This window comes from Triticum aestivum, chromosome 5B (assembly GCF_018294505.1).
Source record: "Triticum aestivum cultivar Chinese Spring chromosome 5B, IWGSC CS RefSeq v2.1, whole genome shotgun sequence".
NCBI lineage: Eukaryota > Viridiplantae > Streptophyta > Magnoliopsida > Poales > Poaceae > Triticum > Triticum aestivum.
Window position 1 is genome coordinate 329,711,389 of NC_057807.1, and position 16,266 is coordinate 329,727,654.

The 16,266-nt window shown below is 46.4% G+C and overlaps 2 protein-coding genes across 3 annotated transcripts; one reads left to right on the forward strand and one right to left on the reverse strand.

Moving 5' to 3' along the window:
* The first annotated feature begins 10,348 nt into the window (after positions 1 to 10,348).
* Positions 10,349 to 11,219, forward strand: LOC123111685 (uncharacterized). The gene has a single exon (XM_044532530.1). It carries the CDS (start codon positions 10,364 to 10,366, stop codon positions 11,006 to 11,008), a length of 645 nt encoding a protein of 214 aa, XP_044388465.1. The 5' UTR covers positions 10,349 to 10,363; the 3' UTR covers positions 11,009 to 11,219.
* Positions 11,220 to 11,583: 364 nt separating this feature from the next.
* On the reverse strand, positions 11,584 to 14,742 carry LOC123111683 (pathogenesis-related genes transcriptional activator PTI6). 2 transcript variants are annotated; one of them, XM_044532528.1, is made up of 5 exons: positions 14,638 to 14,742; positions 14,019 to 14,192; positions 13,290 to 13,393; positions 12,923 to 13,160; positions 11,584 to 12,801 (listed from the first exon to the last, which is right to left on the reverse strand). In XM_044532528.1, the coding sequence occupies exon 5, from the start codon at positions 12,731 to 12,733 to the stop codon at positions 11,804 to 11,806; it is 930 nt and encodes a 309-aa protein (XP_044388463.1). In that variant the 5' UTR covers positions 12,734 to 12,801; positions 12,923 to 13,160; positions 13,290 to 13,393; positions 14,019 to 14,192; positions 14,638 to 14,742; the 3' UTR covers positions 11,584 to 11,803. The 2 variants fall into 2 exon arrangements, with proteins under 2 accessions (XP_044388463.1, XP_044388464.1); XM_044532529.1 differs by lacking the exon at positions 14,638 to 14,742 and having other exon boundaries at positions 14,015 to 14,629.
* Between the last annotated feature and the right edge of the window lie 1,524 nt (positions 14,743 to 16,266).

The window sequence follows — 16,266 nt, forward strand, 5'->3', positions numbered from 1 at the left end:
AGTCGGGTGGGCCAGCATGAGTCGGGTCCAACATGGCGAACGCGCCCGGCCACCCCCATATCCGCCCTACACTTGAGCTTGATATGAGGGGTGACAATTGGCCCAGCCGTTTGAGGCATGTTTGAGACGCCCGTCTTGGTCGCTCTTTCATGACTTGTCACTAACCGGGCCGTCCGTCCGGGCGTTTAAGGCGGGTTTGGGGTGACCGCCCGTAGATGCTCTCACTGACATATATTTCACCATGGTAGAGATTAACACTATGATACATGAGACACTGATGGTATATCTCATCTATTAGCCACATAAATAAGAGTAGGGTGTTTTGGAGGCTGAGATTCATGGAGACCTTGATTATGATTTCTTTTTTCAAATTTTCCCAATTTCAAAAACATTATGAAAAAATATACACATATACAAGGATCTAATTTTTATGTGTGTAGAATGTCATGATGAAATACTTAAATTGTGAGCTGCATAAAAACACAAAATCATGGACTTTGAGGATGGACAGTACATGTGCTAAAAAGCCACAATTTTTTGGTGTAACTCTTATTTAAACGTATTTCATCATGAAAATTTGTACACATGTACACTATGTCTCTGGGTATATGCGTGTTTACCATATGTAAACCAAAAACCTCCAAGAGTTGAGTTTTTTTCTCCACGAGTTGTGATTTCTCTCAGTTGATAATTTCATGGGCGTGTGATATGCACTCCCCTGGGTGCATGGGGTTTACTCATTGTATTTCGTGTATAAATATTTGAAAGAAATATGTTTCTTATTATAAATTATACACCATATTTACAAAAAACAATAGCATGTACTCCTTGTCTCCCTTTTTGCCTTTTATTCACACCACAAATTTCCTCAATACTCAATAAAGTTTGGGTTTTGCATGACTCTTGGCTAGGTGCCACGGTCAACCTCTCATTCGACAATATCCATAGTTGCATTCCTTTGCAATCAATGATAAGGTCTCTTTTGATGCCATGAAGAGCTGAAGGTCTTGCTCACCAATTCAATAGGCTTCTATCTATCCAAGCGTATGCTGAGTTTAATGAAATTCGAACAGACTTAGATCAAAGAATCATTTCTCAAATCCATGACAAATGGTCCTATCGATGATAATCAAGGCTACACATGCAAGCAAATGTACAAATGCATGATAAGCAGAGAGGAAGCACATATCATTTGCAAATGTCTAAGGAAGTGATCAAGTAGACCAAGGCATAAAATTTTCTCATGGCTTCTTCTTCATGACATAGTCAATACAAGAAATCTTTTGAAAAAGAAATCCATGTATTTAGAGTGTTGGAACTGTGTTTTTTGCAATGAAAATGCTTAGGAAACAACATTGTTGCATCTTTTCTGGGACTGCATCTTTGGTCAAAATTGTTGGTTATCCATTATACCCGACAAGCAAAGGGGAATTTTTACATATGATGAAATAACCTTAGCCAATCAAAGTCGCCCTAACAAATTGCTAGGGGTGTCATCATCCTGGGATGTTTGAATATTCAGGAAAAAAGTTTTATTTATTTTTGAAAAAAAAAAGAAGTTCCAGCAACCAGCATATGGAAATTTCTTTTCAAGTATGACCATAATCTACTAGGTCATAGAATCAAGAGCTAAAATGATGAATGCTTACAGATGTGGATTGACACCCATCTTTGATATTGGTGTCCTAGCTCTACTTCTCACCGTTGATCATTTTTTTGACGGAGTACTTCTCACCTGTTAGAGAAACAATAGACAATAAAGAACGAAGAGGAACGAACACAGCGACACGAGATCTTAACGTGGAAAATCCCTGCAATGCGAAGGGGAATAAACCACATGCGCCGGCCAGCAAAACTCTGCTGTATATCAGGAAAGGTTACAAACATCGAAGATTTATAACTGATCAATTTATCCTGTATGGCGGCTTACAAAGAATATATATAATATGGTGATCTAAGTCGATAGTGATACATACCGCTGGGGAAGGGGGGCTATCGCCCACCACCCCCAGGCATCCCTGGCACGGGGGTTTATTAGTATAGAAAATACAATAGAACAATTTGTTCTATGGTTTTGAGCCTAAAAAACCCTTGTACATTGCATGTTTTTATACAAGTATAAAACTAGTGTACATGCCCTAACACGCTTAAGAAACATCAATCCTGATTTAATCTTTCGATTCATTTGGTTCATTGACCAGCAAGCAAGAGATTATTCTCGCCGCATGATAATTACCCTTTTTCGATTTATTGACCCGCTAGCAAACTAGCATCCACAAACAAAGTCCTCGTCAGGCGAACAACTCTGTCAAGTCGAGTAATCTGGCCTTTCCCTTTCTGAAAGCATTCGCCTTCTCACAAGACTCCGGCCGTGATGCGTCGTTGTTCAGAACATGGTGCACGAGGCAAAAACTGCTTGAAAATTGAAATGCATTTTTATTTTGTCTTCTCGAAAGAGACACCGCTCGAATTTTCCGTGGTGAGCAAAGCACACAGTCTGATGCGCCATACACCGGGGACGAAAACACTGCGAGAAGAATACAAAATACGACGGTCACATCTCAACTATTTACAGTGAACGTGGCCAAAAACGCTTCTGCGGCTTTGTCAAATGGGGAGGTAATATCATGCACGACTCCAGGTCTCCAAAAGTATCCTAATCTACTTAGCGCTGCCAGGTCATGCGGATAGGAGAAAGCTTCAGGGCATATCACGTGGTCTGGGTCACTAAGATAATGCCTATGTCGAGGTAGAAACAGAGTAAAACATTTACCTCTAAATAGACGAAACGGTTGGTCATCTTTTTTTTGTCCCCTGCCCGCTTGTCATCCTGATTTGGCATACGGCATACAATTCATGTGACTTTTAACTTACCTTTCCGTGGCTAATTTGTATGAATATTAACTGGGCGGGTTTAATATTAAAATTAACCAACATATCCGGGTGAGAGTTTGTGCTTTGCTTTGGGTCTTATAAAACTGTCGGAATGATTGTGTGTTTCACAGAGTGAAAATACAAAATTTTTGCAGGTCATTTTCAGGGTTAAAGAATGGTTTTATTATGCGACTCTTCATCATGTGAAGATACAAGGGCTTATGGATAATTGGTGCAACCAGTGGCGTAACGAGGCCCCGGGCAACACAGGCTTTGACTGTAGATAGAATAACACTGTTTGAAAGTTGAAACTATTGAGTGCGATAGTGATGAGGTTGGCTCAGGATGTGGTGCTTGGCAGGCTACGCCATTGAGTGCAACCGATGAAAGACCGTCTTATATAGAGTAATTTTTTCATGGTCCAGCTTAAAACAGTGCATATTATTCTTGAGAAACAAAAAACGCAAAGGATGGATTGTGTGGAGCCGAAAGGGCACAGCTGGACCCCATGGCGTAGCGGCAACAACTGGCGAAGCACATCATCCAGCGTGCTGACGCCGACGGCAACCTCTCCACGAACAGTAGACACCGAAATTAGACTGCCATTATGCTGTTTTGCTCTCTTCTTTTCTGATAAATTATTATGCTGTTTTGCTGTTTCCCAATAGCCGGAGCACCAGCACACCATGGGGCTTTGCACACTTTTGCAACCACAAATTATTGTTTGTGCTGAAACAGGATACGCCTGACAGATGACAGCCACTTGTAGTAGTACCACCAAGCCCCCAAACTTCATGCTAGAAGAAAATGTTTAAAGCATCTACGTCCGCGCTTCTGAGGCCAACTCCACCGTGTGACCCCATCATGTCCGGCCCCTTTCGTTTGGGGTAAAAGGGATAAGCCAGACGGCCCAGCGCGCGGAGCAAACAAACTTTTGTCCGTTTTGTGTTCGTTTTCGACCCATCCCCGGCCCAAGTTTACGCCACTTTTGGGGTGAAACGGACACCATGCGGACGCGTCGGCCATCTGCGCGTGTCCTCCCCTGGCCCGCCCGTCGGTGGCACAGGGCGGGCCTTTTTCTATCCGCCCCCCTCCCTCCCTCCGGCTGCACCCCACTCCACTCTTCTCCACTCTTCCCCACTCTTCCCCTCGCCGCCGCTGCCACTGCAGCCGTGCAGCTCGGACGCGCGCTCGCCCAACCCCTTTCCCTCGGCGCCGCCGAGCTACCCAACCACAGCCACCTGGTTTGTTCACCCGCCGGCCGAATTTGGGGCGGATCCGGTCGGTCTTGAGCTCACCCGGCTGTGGGAGGACGGGCCGTGCCATGGACTGGCCGAGCACCTCGCCGGAAGGCCCTGGCAGGGCCGCAAGGCCACATGCAGGCAGTGGCTCGTCCTCTAGACGCTCGGATCTGCACCGTTGGTGGTCCGCCGGCAGATACACGAATGGCGGCCGGTCGGGCTCGGTGCTTGCCCAAAAGCTCGTTGGCGCCCCGTTGCCACTCATTAAGTACGACCACTGCCCAAGGATGGTCGTGCGCCGCGTGTCTACAATGGTGTAACATCCCGGATGGGTGTTCATCAAGTGCTTAAACGATGGGGTATGTGCTCTTTTTAGCTTCGGTTTGTGCTCTTGGATTAGACTAGTTGTGCTAACTTCAAATTTTATTGTGTACAATGGATGCAAGTTTTGGTATTGTGAAGAAGAGTACATTGATATTTTGATAGAGCGAAATTGATGTAGGGCGGAACCCTACGGTGACGATCTTTCACGTTTGGAGAGGATCCTACGGGGAAACACGAAGAACACGCGGAAGAACTCGAGGGAAAACACGGGGAGAACGAGAGAAACACTCAACCGACAAGTAATTGATCACACAACGGCTAGATCACCGAACACACAAGGTAGCACAAGATTCAAAATCAACAAAGGAAAGATACAAGAGTAACCGTTCTTCTCCGAAAGCAACAACGCAAGTGCAAAATACTACCAGGACTAAGTTCATGATAAATTTAAGTTCAATTAATCATATTACTTAAGAACTCCCACTTAGACAGACATCTCTCTAGTCATCTAAGTGATCACGTGATCCAAATCGACTAAACCATGTCCAATCATCACGTGAGATGGAGTAATTTTCAATGGTGAACATCACTATGTTGATCATATCTACTATATGATTCACGCTTGACCTTTCGGTCTCCGTGTTCCGAGGCCATATCTGTATATGCTAGGCTTGTCAAGTTTAACCTGAGTATTCCGCGTGTGCAACTGTTTTGCACCCGTTGTATTTGAACGTAGAGCCTATCACACCCGATTATCATGTGGTGTCTCAGCACGAAGAACTTTCGCAACGGTGCATACTCAGGAAGAACACTTCTTGATAATTAGTGAGAGATCATCTTAAAATGCTACCGTCAATCAAAGCAAAATAAGATGCATAAAGGATAAACATCACATGCAATCAATATAAGTGATATGATATGGCCATCATCATCTTGTGCTTGTGATTTCCATCTTCGAAGCACCATCGTGATCACCATCGTCACCGGTGCGACACCTTGATCTCCATCGTAGCATCGTTGTCGTTACGCCATCTATTGCTTCTACGACTATCGCTACCGCTTAGTGATAAAGTAAAGCAATTACAGGGCGTTTGCATTTCATACAATAAAGCGACAACCATATGGCTCCTGCCAGTTGCCGATAACTTCGGTTACAAAACATGATCATCTCATACAATAAAATATAGCATCACGTCTTGACCATATCACATCACAACATGCCCTGCAAAAACAAGTTAGACGTCCTCTACTTTGTTGTTGCAAATTTTACGTGGCTGCTACGGGCTGAGCAAGAACCGTTCTTACCTACGCATCAATACCACAACGATAGTTCGTCAAGTTAGTGTTGTTTTAACCTTCGCAAGGACCGGGCGTAGCCACACTCGGTTCAACTAAAGTTGGAGAAACAGACACCCGCTAATCACATGTGTGCAAAGCACGGCGGTAAAACCAGTCTCGCGTAAGCGTACGCGTAATGTTGGTCCGGGCCGCTTCATTGAACAGTACCGCTGAACCAAAGTATGACATGCTGGTAAGCAGTATGACTTGTATCGCCCACAACTCACTTGTGTTCTACTCGTGCATATAACATCAACGCATAAAACCTAGGCTCTTATGCCACTGTTGGGGAACGTAGTAATTTCAAAAAAATTCCTACGCACACGCAAGATCATGGTGATGTATAGCAACGAGAGGGGGAGTGTATCTTCATACCCTTGAAGATCGCTAAGCGGAAGCGTTTATTAACGCGGTTGATGTAGTCGCACGTCTTCACGATCCGACCGATCCAAGTACCGAACGCACGGCACCTCCGGATTCTGCACACATTCAGCTCGATGACGTCCTCGCCTTCTCGATCCAGCAAGACGGGCGAAGTAGTAGATGAGTTCCGGCAGCACGATGACGTGGCGATGGTGTTGTTGAAGAATAATCTCCGCAGGGCTTCGCCTAAGCACTACGGAAACTATGACGGAGGATAAACTAGAGGGGACGGGGTTGCCGGCACACGGCTTGGTGTTTCTTGATGTGTCTTTGGTGCTAGCCCTGCCCCTCTATTTATATGTTAAGCCTTGGGGTCGAAACTTGGAGTAAAAGCCTCCACAAAGTCGGTTTCACCCGAAAGGCAAGAGTCCTTCTCGGACTCCAGGGCCAGACGCCAGGGTTCCCGACGTCTGGACCCAGACGCCAGGGACCCTGGCGTCTGGCCCCTGGACTCCGCAAAACTTCCTTTTGCACTTTCCAAAAACCCTGTGGGCTTTCCCCTTTGGCCCAAATAATGTGTTCTCGTACCCAAACATTTCAGGAAACATCCGGAACCCCTTCCGGTGAATTCCGGAACCCTTTCGGAGATCAAACACTATTATCACATATATCAAACTTTATCTCCGGACCATTCCGGAGTTCCTCGTCATGTCCATGATCTCATCCGGGACTCCGAACAGCATTCGGTTATCAACATACATAACTCATATAATACTATATCGTCAATGAAACATTAAGCGTGCGGACCCTACGGGTTCGAGAACTATGTAGACATGACCTAGAACTGTTTCCGTCAATAACCAATAGCGGAACCTGGATGCTCATATTGGCCCCTACATATTCTACGAAGATATTTATCGGTCAAACCGCATAAGAACATACGTTGTTCCCTTTGTCATCGGTATGTTACTTGCCCGAGATTCGATCATCGGTATCTCAATACCTAGTTCAATCTCATTACCGGCAAGTCTCTTTACTCGTTACGTAATGCATCATTCCGTAACTAACTCATTAGCTACATTGCTTGCAAGGCTTATAGTGATGTGCATTACCGAGAGGGCCCAGAGATACCTCTTCGATAATCGGAGTGACAAATCCTAATCTCGAAATACGCCAACCCAACATGTACCTTTGTAGACACCTGTAGAGCTCCTTTATAATCACCCAGTTACGTTGTGACGTTTGGTAGCACACAAAGTGTTCCTCCGATAAACGGGAGTTGCATAATCTCATAGTTGTAGGAACATGTATAAGTCATGAAGAAAGCAATAGCAACATACTAAATGATCAAGTGCTAAGCTAACGGAATGGGTCATGTCAATCACATCATTCTCCTAATGATGTGATCCCGTTAATCAAATGACAACACATGTCTATGGTTAGGAAACATAACCATCATTGATTAATGAGCTAGTCATGTAGAGGCATACTAGTGACATTAAGTTTGTCTATGTATTCACACATGTATTATGTTTCCGGTTAATACAATTCTAGCATGAATAATAAACTTTTATCATGATATGAGGAAATAAATAATAAGTTTATTATTGCCTCTAGGGCATATTTCCTTCAGAAGGATGCTCCGCATCAGAAATTTAGTACATGGTCGTGCACTTTTAGCTAGCATAGAGGCTGTAGATGAGACACGTGCACTTGTTGCTAGATTAGAGGCTAGACACGAGACTAGGTGTGAGGAAGCAACATCGACTTCTGGCTTGAAGAAGAAAGGAAGGTGCAATGTCGAGCCTCCTCCACTGATCAATAATGAGTGCATCGAGAAGGCCCTAACCCAACTCAAGGGAGCAGTTATGGAAGTTGGGTATCTTCTTAAATGTATTCTTGTGGTTCTTGTTTTCTTTGGCCTTGCTTTACTAGTCAAAATGTGATGATGTATTGTCATGTACCAAAAATGAATGATGAAAAAAAAGTTAAGGACTTGCAAAGAAATGTGCACGCGGACAAGATGCGGCCGGGATGCGGCCGCGCGCTGGGCCCACGGCCACCGCATCTTGGAAACTGCCCGGACACGACCCCATTGCCCTACCCAAACGGACAGAATCCGGGCAAAACGGATGTCCGTTTGGGGTCTCGCGGTGGAGTTGGCCTCAAACCCTCCTTTGTAGGTTTGGGTAGACGGCGGGAGCGGAATCATTAACCAGTGAAAAAACTGATCTAGATGGACTCCTCGTACTGGGCTTATACGCCCAGGCTGACTGATACCCCTCATATTTAATCCAAATCAATGCCAGATATGGGAAGGCCCGGGTGCGTACGCCCGCGTAGGTTCCAAGCCACGCTGGCCCACCCCAACCCCTCTTATATATTTGTCCCCATCTACACCCCGGACCTAACCCTAGTCACTCCACTCAACTCCGCTCTCAAGCTTCCGGTGATCTCCGGTTTTGTCCAGCATGGCGGGCTGCGGATCCGAGTCTGACCTCTCCCGATCTATGGACTGGGTCCAACGGATACCGAGTCTCATAAGGCCCGGGGGAGGAGATGGTCGTCCGCATTGCTCTTCACCGCTCTCTGGGAGAGTCCGCCCGACAGCGGTCGGACTCAATCCGGCGGGAATCCATTGCGTTTGTGCAAATGGCCGTTGGATCCACCGGTCATGATGGCGGGAGGCGCTTGCCCGCTGTCTCGCCGGAGGCAGTACGGTCCGTCTGGCACCCTAATGTCGTCGCCACGGCGCAACCCCTTCGGTGCTGTGTCAACCCAATGGGCTTAGAACCGGAGGTAAACGCCGACATGACTCATGGCGCATCCGCTGCATGGAACGGCGTGCCCGCCGTGCGAGGCAGAGGGCACCGGAGGCCGTGAAGGCAGCCACACGCCGCTTCGAAGCCAGTACGGGTGACCAGCACGCTAGGACCGCACCCATGTCGTGGTGGATGTGTCGGGCTCCAACCATGAGCGGTCTATCGTGGACCTCACATCCACCGGCGACTTCCAGGTCACGGACTCCAATGAGGAAGAGTAGGGCATGGAAGATGACAGTGCCTTGAGTCTTGTGAGCCGGCCCGTGTCCCATGTGCTACTCTTCCTGGCTGGCGGCCGCAGCTTCACTCCGAGGGGCTCAGCTGGCCGTCGGACATCATGGAGGCGAACTAGCACCGGCGAAGATTTAGACTAGGTTCTGTGTTACATGTAATTGTATGGATTTGAGGATTGGCAATGCGGTATCCGTAGGTGGAAAATAACATTTGAGGTGTGACCGCTCACTGTTCGCGGACATTTTGAGGGCTGGATTAGTTACGTGCGGCTGCAGATGCTCTTAGAGCAGTGCAATTTGAAATCTAAGTTATTTGGTTTTATAACGCAAACATATGGAATCAGGAGGAGGTGCTTTGCCTGCCGAAGCAGTTTGGAAGAACATATAGATTCTGCAGCTTTAAGCCTGCAGATTCCTTACCACTGCAAATGAGCAACAGAAAAGCATTTAGTTTTCATGTATTAAAACAATGGAACTAAAGAAATGCTAGAATTAGCCTGCGATTGTTCTTAGAGTTGGCCATATCATCTGAAGTCGTGTCATGCACATATGTGCCTAGAAATACCGGCAAAAACTGTGGTCTGAAGTTGTCTCTAGTTCTCAGAGATGCAGATGAACATTCTAACAACAGTTCCGGACTGGCAGAACCGCTGCTTTCTGAAGAAGAAAAACCTATCGCTCACAAAATTTCAGGAATATATAGGCTGCTGCTATGACTCAGACCAAAACGATCATTTTTTTTGCCTGTTAAACGAGAACAGTCTCATGTTCTCGAAAACAATCTTCAGATGCAACAGAGCCCGTCAGTGTATCAGATGTAACTCACAAAAATTTAGGAAATACTATATGTTTGTGCTATGACTCAGCCAAAGAAACTGTCACTTTTTGGCCGATAAATCAGTCTCATGTCCTGCAAAAATGCCCTTGCAGAGGATTCAAAGCTTGTTTCAATCACTGCAAAATTTCTGCAACTCCTCCACTGCATCCTGAAAACGAACCTCAGGTCAACAAGGTCAAGTGTCAAGTGGTCACAGCTCAAGCATGATCAACCTATAAATCACTGCAACAAATCGGCCTCGCAAACCGTAACCATGTCACAATGCCATCCTAACCCCTACTGAACATATGCCCCGGATCAGCGTCACCTAGCTACTTAAGCGCCCCTGAAATGCCACCCAGATCATCATCCGCTCCAAAGCCAACACAGCAGCAGCAGCTGTCAGTAACCAAGGGACAGCCAGCCCAGGAAGCAGACAGAGCGGCAGCAATGGAGAGCAAGAGATCGCCGTGCGCGCCGGCCGTGGCGGTGCTCCTCCTCCTCCTGTTCGTCCTCATGCCGGACGAGGCGGACGCCCAGGTGTTCTGCCGGTCCCAGTTCAACCTGGCCAACGAGGCCTGCAGCCTGCGGACTTACCCCGGCGCCAACCCGGCGGTGCCCCCGCGGCGGCCACTTCTTCTCAACGCCTCATCGTCCGCCAGCGGCTACGAGCTGCAGGCGGCCGGCGACGAGCACAGCGCCAGCGGCGGCCATGGCGGCGACCACGGCGGCAGCCATGGCGGCGAGCACGGGAGCAGCCACGGCAGCGAGCACGGGGGCAGCCACGTCAGGCGCCGCCATGGGCACCAGCACCACGTAGGAGGCGCGGACCCGTACGACACGGCGTGCTGCCGGCGCCTCATGGGCATCGACAACGCCTGCATCTGCCAGGCCATGTCCTTCCTCCCGCAGTTCATGAGCAGGGTCAAGCACTCCATCAAGCTCACCCCAGTCCCAGGCTGCGACATCTCCTTCGAGTGCGCCGGCGTCTACTGACCACGGACGCCCCGCCACTTCCCACAATTTCATTTTACTCAAAACGTAGCAGCCTCTGCAGCAGCAATTTTCCATTTTCCTGGTCTAGCCTAACAATTCTGGGATTTATTTACATTATATAGTTCTGTTCTGGATTATTTTTCGCCCTCTCAGATTAGTAGGGACCTTTTTTTTCCACTATATGATCAATAGTGAATTGGCATTCTCCACACACACTGGTGAAATTTCTGTGGTAGTGCAAACTTATCTTACAATTTTTTTAAAACCATAATAATCTTAAACCTCAATATTCCAATGCCTGGCAATGACCTCTTTTTATAAAAGAGTGCTATTTGTTGATGCTAAACACATCAAAGTTTATAAAACTGTCCTTTATGAAAACTAAACATGGTATTCTAGGATGAAAACGCAGCCTCAACTTGGGCCCCTTAGGTATAGAAATTATGGCTATCTCTGAACTTACTGAAAACAAGAAAAGTACAGTAATACTCTGGACTCCAGAGCACGGGTAACTGAAATATGACAGGAGCACATTATATTCACATAAAGCAACGCAAAAAATTCTGAGACACGAATAACAAGAAGACACACGATCGAGCTTCCATTATGAATTTCAATAGCAGATTCGAATTAGATGATCATGTACATATTACACGGTACATATAAGGCTCAACCAGATTAATCTAGAGGGGAAGACTGTACAATTTCCGACAAAATTGGAGATGAACACATCTCCTGATCACAAACTCACCCTGACATCGCTCAGAAAGATGAAAACCTCAATGTGTTGAGGCCTCAAAGTTTCTCTAGTTCATGTTCCATCGAAGCAAAGTCGAAGCCTTCCCAATTAAGTTCTGCATCCAACTCGAACATTGGCATCGGTAGATGGCTGATGTCTGCCAGCCCGATGTAGTCGTCACCAGGCGGCTCGCCTGTTGTGTCGACGAAGTCATTGACAGGAAACATATCTGCCAGCCTTGAAATATCATCCAGTGAGAGTTTGTCAGTTGCGCAAACATAGTCGCCGATAGGAAGCTCGTTCATCTGGCTGCGGAATGCATCCACAGGAATTTCTTCATCGCTAGGTGTCGATGAGCAGTGCACTAAGCTTTCATCAACATTCATCCGGCCAAGGAAAGCATCTACCTGGATTTCTTTACCTAGCGGTTCCGGTGAGCAGTGCAGTAAGCTCTCATCAGCAGTGTCAGGGTCTATCTCCATTGACGCTAACTTGTGTACCTCTTGTGCTTTCTGGTCACCGGACGACACAGATGAAGACACACAGGATACAGTAGCTTCGCTGGACACAGCTTCATGTTCTGATGGAGGTGACCGAGATTTGATGGCCAACATCTCAGTGCGTACCCGGTTCCGTTCTGCCTCATATGCTGCAGCAGCGGCCTCCTCAGAGGTAAATGTGCCAATCCATTTCCGGGTCTTGCTCACAGGATCACGTATCTCCGCAGCCCACTTACCCCATGACCGCAGGCGCACACCAGGGTACTTGCTGGTTGGTTGCTTCTTCTCTGTACCCATTGATTTCTTGGTGCCACATGGCACAAGGGTCTTTCGAGACTTGAGGGGTCCGGAGGTTTTCACTGGAACTAGCACCTCCATTGTCATTCTCTTTTCCTTCTTCGCATGCCGATCATCTTCATCAGAGGAATCGGTGGCGTCAGGATCACAGCAGGAAATGCGGACCTTCCGCGAACAAGGTACCATCATCTCTTTGTGCAACAAGCCCCTTAATCTTAAGATCCAAAGATTATTGAATTATTAACCTTGACTACAATCTGCAGAGAAGGCCAGTGAGTGTGTCAGATACACTCATATGAACATTCACACAAAAAAACACTCACAGGGGGTAGACACTTGAAAAATTTCAAAGACAAGGAACATAAGATGTGTACATACCGACTGAAATGTTAAATCCCAGGACGGAAACTCCTGGTTGAGAGCCTGAGCGCACAATCTCCAAAATCAGAAACCGAGTTGTCTCAAACTTCTGATTAAAACTGGAGAGAAGACGGAGTTATTCTTTTTCTGTGAAGACTCGCAAAAGAAATCTGCTTTCTGGCTGATTGTTTATGAACTTGAGGAATGTCAATGAAACTGAGGGGGGAGTGCTGAACTTAATCCACCCAAACCAAACCTGCAAGCGTCCAAAAACTGTCAGATGAAGCCCAATCTTTCTTAGGAAAGTGGTAAAAAAGAGAGATCGGACATATTTACTGTTTTCTCCTGTCTGAAATACATTTCCTCGCCGAGAGTAAATACTTACCAAGCTTATCGTGATTTGGGGGATTCTTGTATTGTTATTACTTCACGTGCACGGGGCACTGGTCTAAATGCAGAAATCCAGAGTACTTCACCCCAAATCCAAATCTGGAAGCAGAAGGAAAGCACAGCTCATCACTACAGTACAAATTATATGGCAGTAACTGACACGACTATGAGAAACGTATGTTTGAATGCATGTACGTATCTTATGACTAAATAAAGCAATGCCACCATTTATTGTGCAGGTCAGCTTTGAAATCAGTCCAAGATTGTAGCACACGTACGAACAAATTTAGTAAAGGAGCAATAATTAAGATGACCGGATGAAAATGAGAGCAAGATTATTGTTTTGTTTATATAAATTGAAATTGAAAAAAAAAACTATCAATTTTGTTATGCGCTGTGGCCACCTCCATCATTTGAAGGCACACCCATCATAGCTAGTCCAGAGCAAACTAAGAACAGGACGGGCACATGTTAAATGAACAAGCTATTGCAGTTTATTCTTGTGGGAATAAAGTATTGATATTAAGGGGAGATTAAAAAAAGACTATCTCTGAACTTTCTGCTGTAATAAATTCATCTTCTGAAGAATAGGAACATGTGGTAACTCTGAAGAATTGGTTCCAAACGAAACTAGAACAGGGGAAACAGGTAGTAACTCGACATTGTTGTCGTCAGTCGTTGCAACCAGAAACAATTGATGCAGGGATTGTGCGTACGTACTTACCGGGAGATCTTGAAGCGATAATCTTGAGTTCTGGCGCCCCTCTGCCGAGCTTGGGGGAGAAGGCAACAAAAAGCGGAAGGAGGTGATGGTGATGGGAGCTCAGAACCATGGAGCAGTAGAGCAGGCGACATAAATCAAGAGCGATCGCTCGTGCTGGCGGTCTCTACTCCAACTCTGCGATCATCGCACCAACACCACGAACGGAAAGTGTTAACAGAAGGAGAAAATAAAAAGAACACGAGAGATTATATGACAGGCAAATCAATCGGCAAGAGAAGGGGGACTGCAGTAGCAAGGACCAAACACCTAGGACAAATTTTTTTTCCATCTTTCAATCACCGGATAAAAAAACCTTCCATGTTTTCAGTTTAGAAATTTACGGAAAGAACATGACCAGATCGGCAGAAATCCTCGAAGAGAGGAAAAAAACTCGGCAACAGCCCGGACCGAAATCCCCGGTATTTTCCCCGCGATTACCAAAACAGGAACGATTCACCGCAAAAAGACCAGACTTTCGGCAAGAAATCAGGGGAGACGGGAGACCGATCCATGTCCTCGACGGGGACGAACGGCCGGACCGATCTTGCGAGGGAGAACATTGGATTCGGGGGCCGCTTACTTGCTTGCTGGAGCCGCGGGTGCCACTGCGATCCCCGGGGCGGGGGGGGGGGGGGGGGGGGGGGGGGGGGGGGGGAGCGGAGAGGGAATGAGACGGTGGATCGGGCGGGGGCTTTTGGTGGCAGCTCGCGGCGGAGGCGGAGGGGATCGGAGTGGCGCGGGGGAGTGGAGGTCTCTCTGGTTTCTTGATTTCGGGGAGGGGAGGGGGTTTAGCGAGGAGGAGAGGAGACGAGTGGAGCGGAGGGGCGAAACGTGTGACGAGGTACTGCGGGGGTCAGTAATTATAGGTGGGGTCCCCCGGCGGATGGTCAAATTGGCTCGGCTACACCGCTCGTGCACACGGGCTAGAGCCTTTTATTTATTTATTTTTTGTTGTTGTCATATTGTTATGTTTTGTTTTGAAAATCATGATTCAGTTAGAAGGACTCTAATTGCCAGCTGGGTTGAGTGGGAGTCGAGGAGTTTTGCCACAACAAATTAAACGGTTGGGATTAAAGATGACAATTTTTTTGCATGGTGATTTTTTGTGTATATGGAACACTTTGTATGGTGTGCATACAACCACTCCAATCCAGAGGCCAATGAGGGTACTATTCTTCATCTATGGACTTCTCGACTCTTCACTACAACAGTTTTGCCCGGGCTCTGGCGAGGGAGGGGCGATGACGACGGTGCGTCTCCCGCTCACTTCAGTGCTTATAGTCGTCATTAGGTGGTCTATGGATCTGGGTATAATTTTTATTGTTTATGATGTTCATTGTACTGCCAATGATTGAAGATGAATAGATCAAAAGTTTTCGAAGCAACTTGCAATAATGTACCACTAATTGCGATATGTTGCGACTGCGGTGCAAACGACTTATTAACCACATTTGCTATTTTTATGGGTAGTATCACTCGATTTAGCAGCTTTTTCTTTTTTTTTTGGCCATTACTAATTGCCGCAAATTGATCTCTTTAGTTGTGCTCGTGCGCATTATCCTCCGTGTACATTGAATCATCCTTATCCTCACATACGTTGAGCCGTTTTTTGTCCACATGCGCGCTGGTCGTATGACAAATAAGTTCATATCGACAAACTGAAAATGTCAAAGATATCGAGGAGCGAGCAAGCAGTCACCTACGTCCGGTAGCTTTGCGAAAAAGGAATATGCTTCTATTCGCCTCCGACATTGAAAAAATGGATGGAATTCCATTGCCTTTGGCCTCTTATTCATATTTCTTAAACATGGGCTATTAATATGTTTAAGACACTTCCCATATAGTGTGCATACACATACTCGGGCTCAGCGGCCAGTGTGGGTATTATATTTCATCTATGAATGTAATATGCAAGAAATATCCATCTAATTACAATATGTTGTGACTGGGGTGTAAATAACTTATCAAGCTCATTTACTATTTTCATATGCGCTATTACTTGATATATTAGTTTATTTTGTTTCAGCCACTATTGTTGCCGCCTCCAGTTGTGCACGTGCGTTTTATCCTCCATGTACACCGAACCATTCTTATCCCTTCATACGCTGACCAGTTTCTTTGTCCTCGTGCGTGCTTGTCGTATAACTAATTTGATATCCACAAAATGAAAATGGCCATGAGAACGCGGATAGAGCGAACAATCACGTAC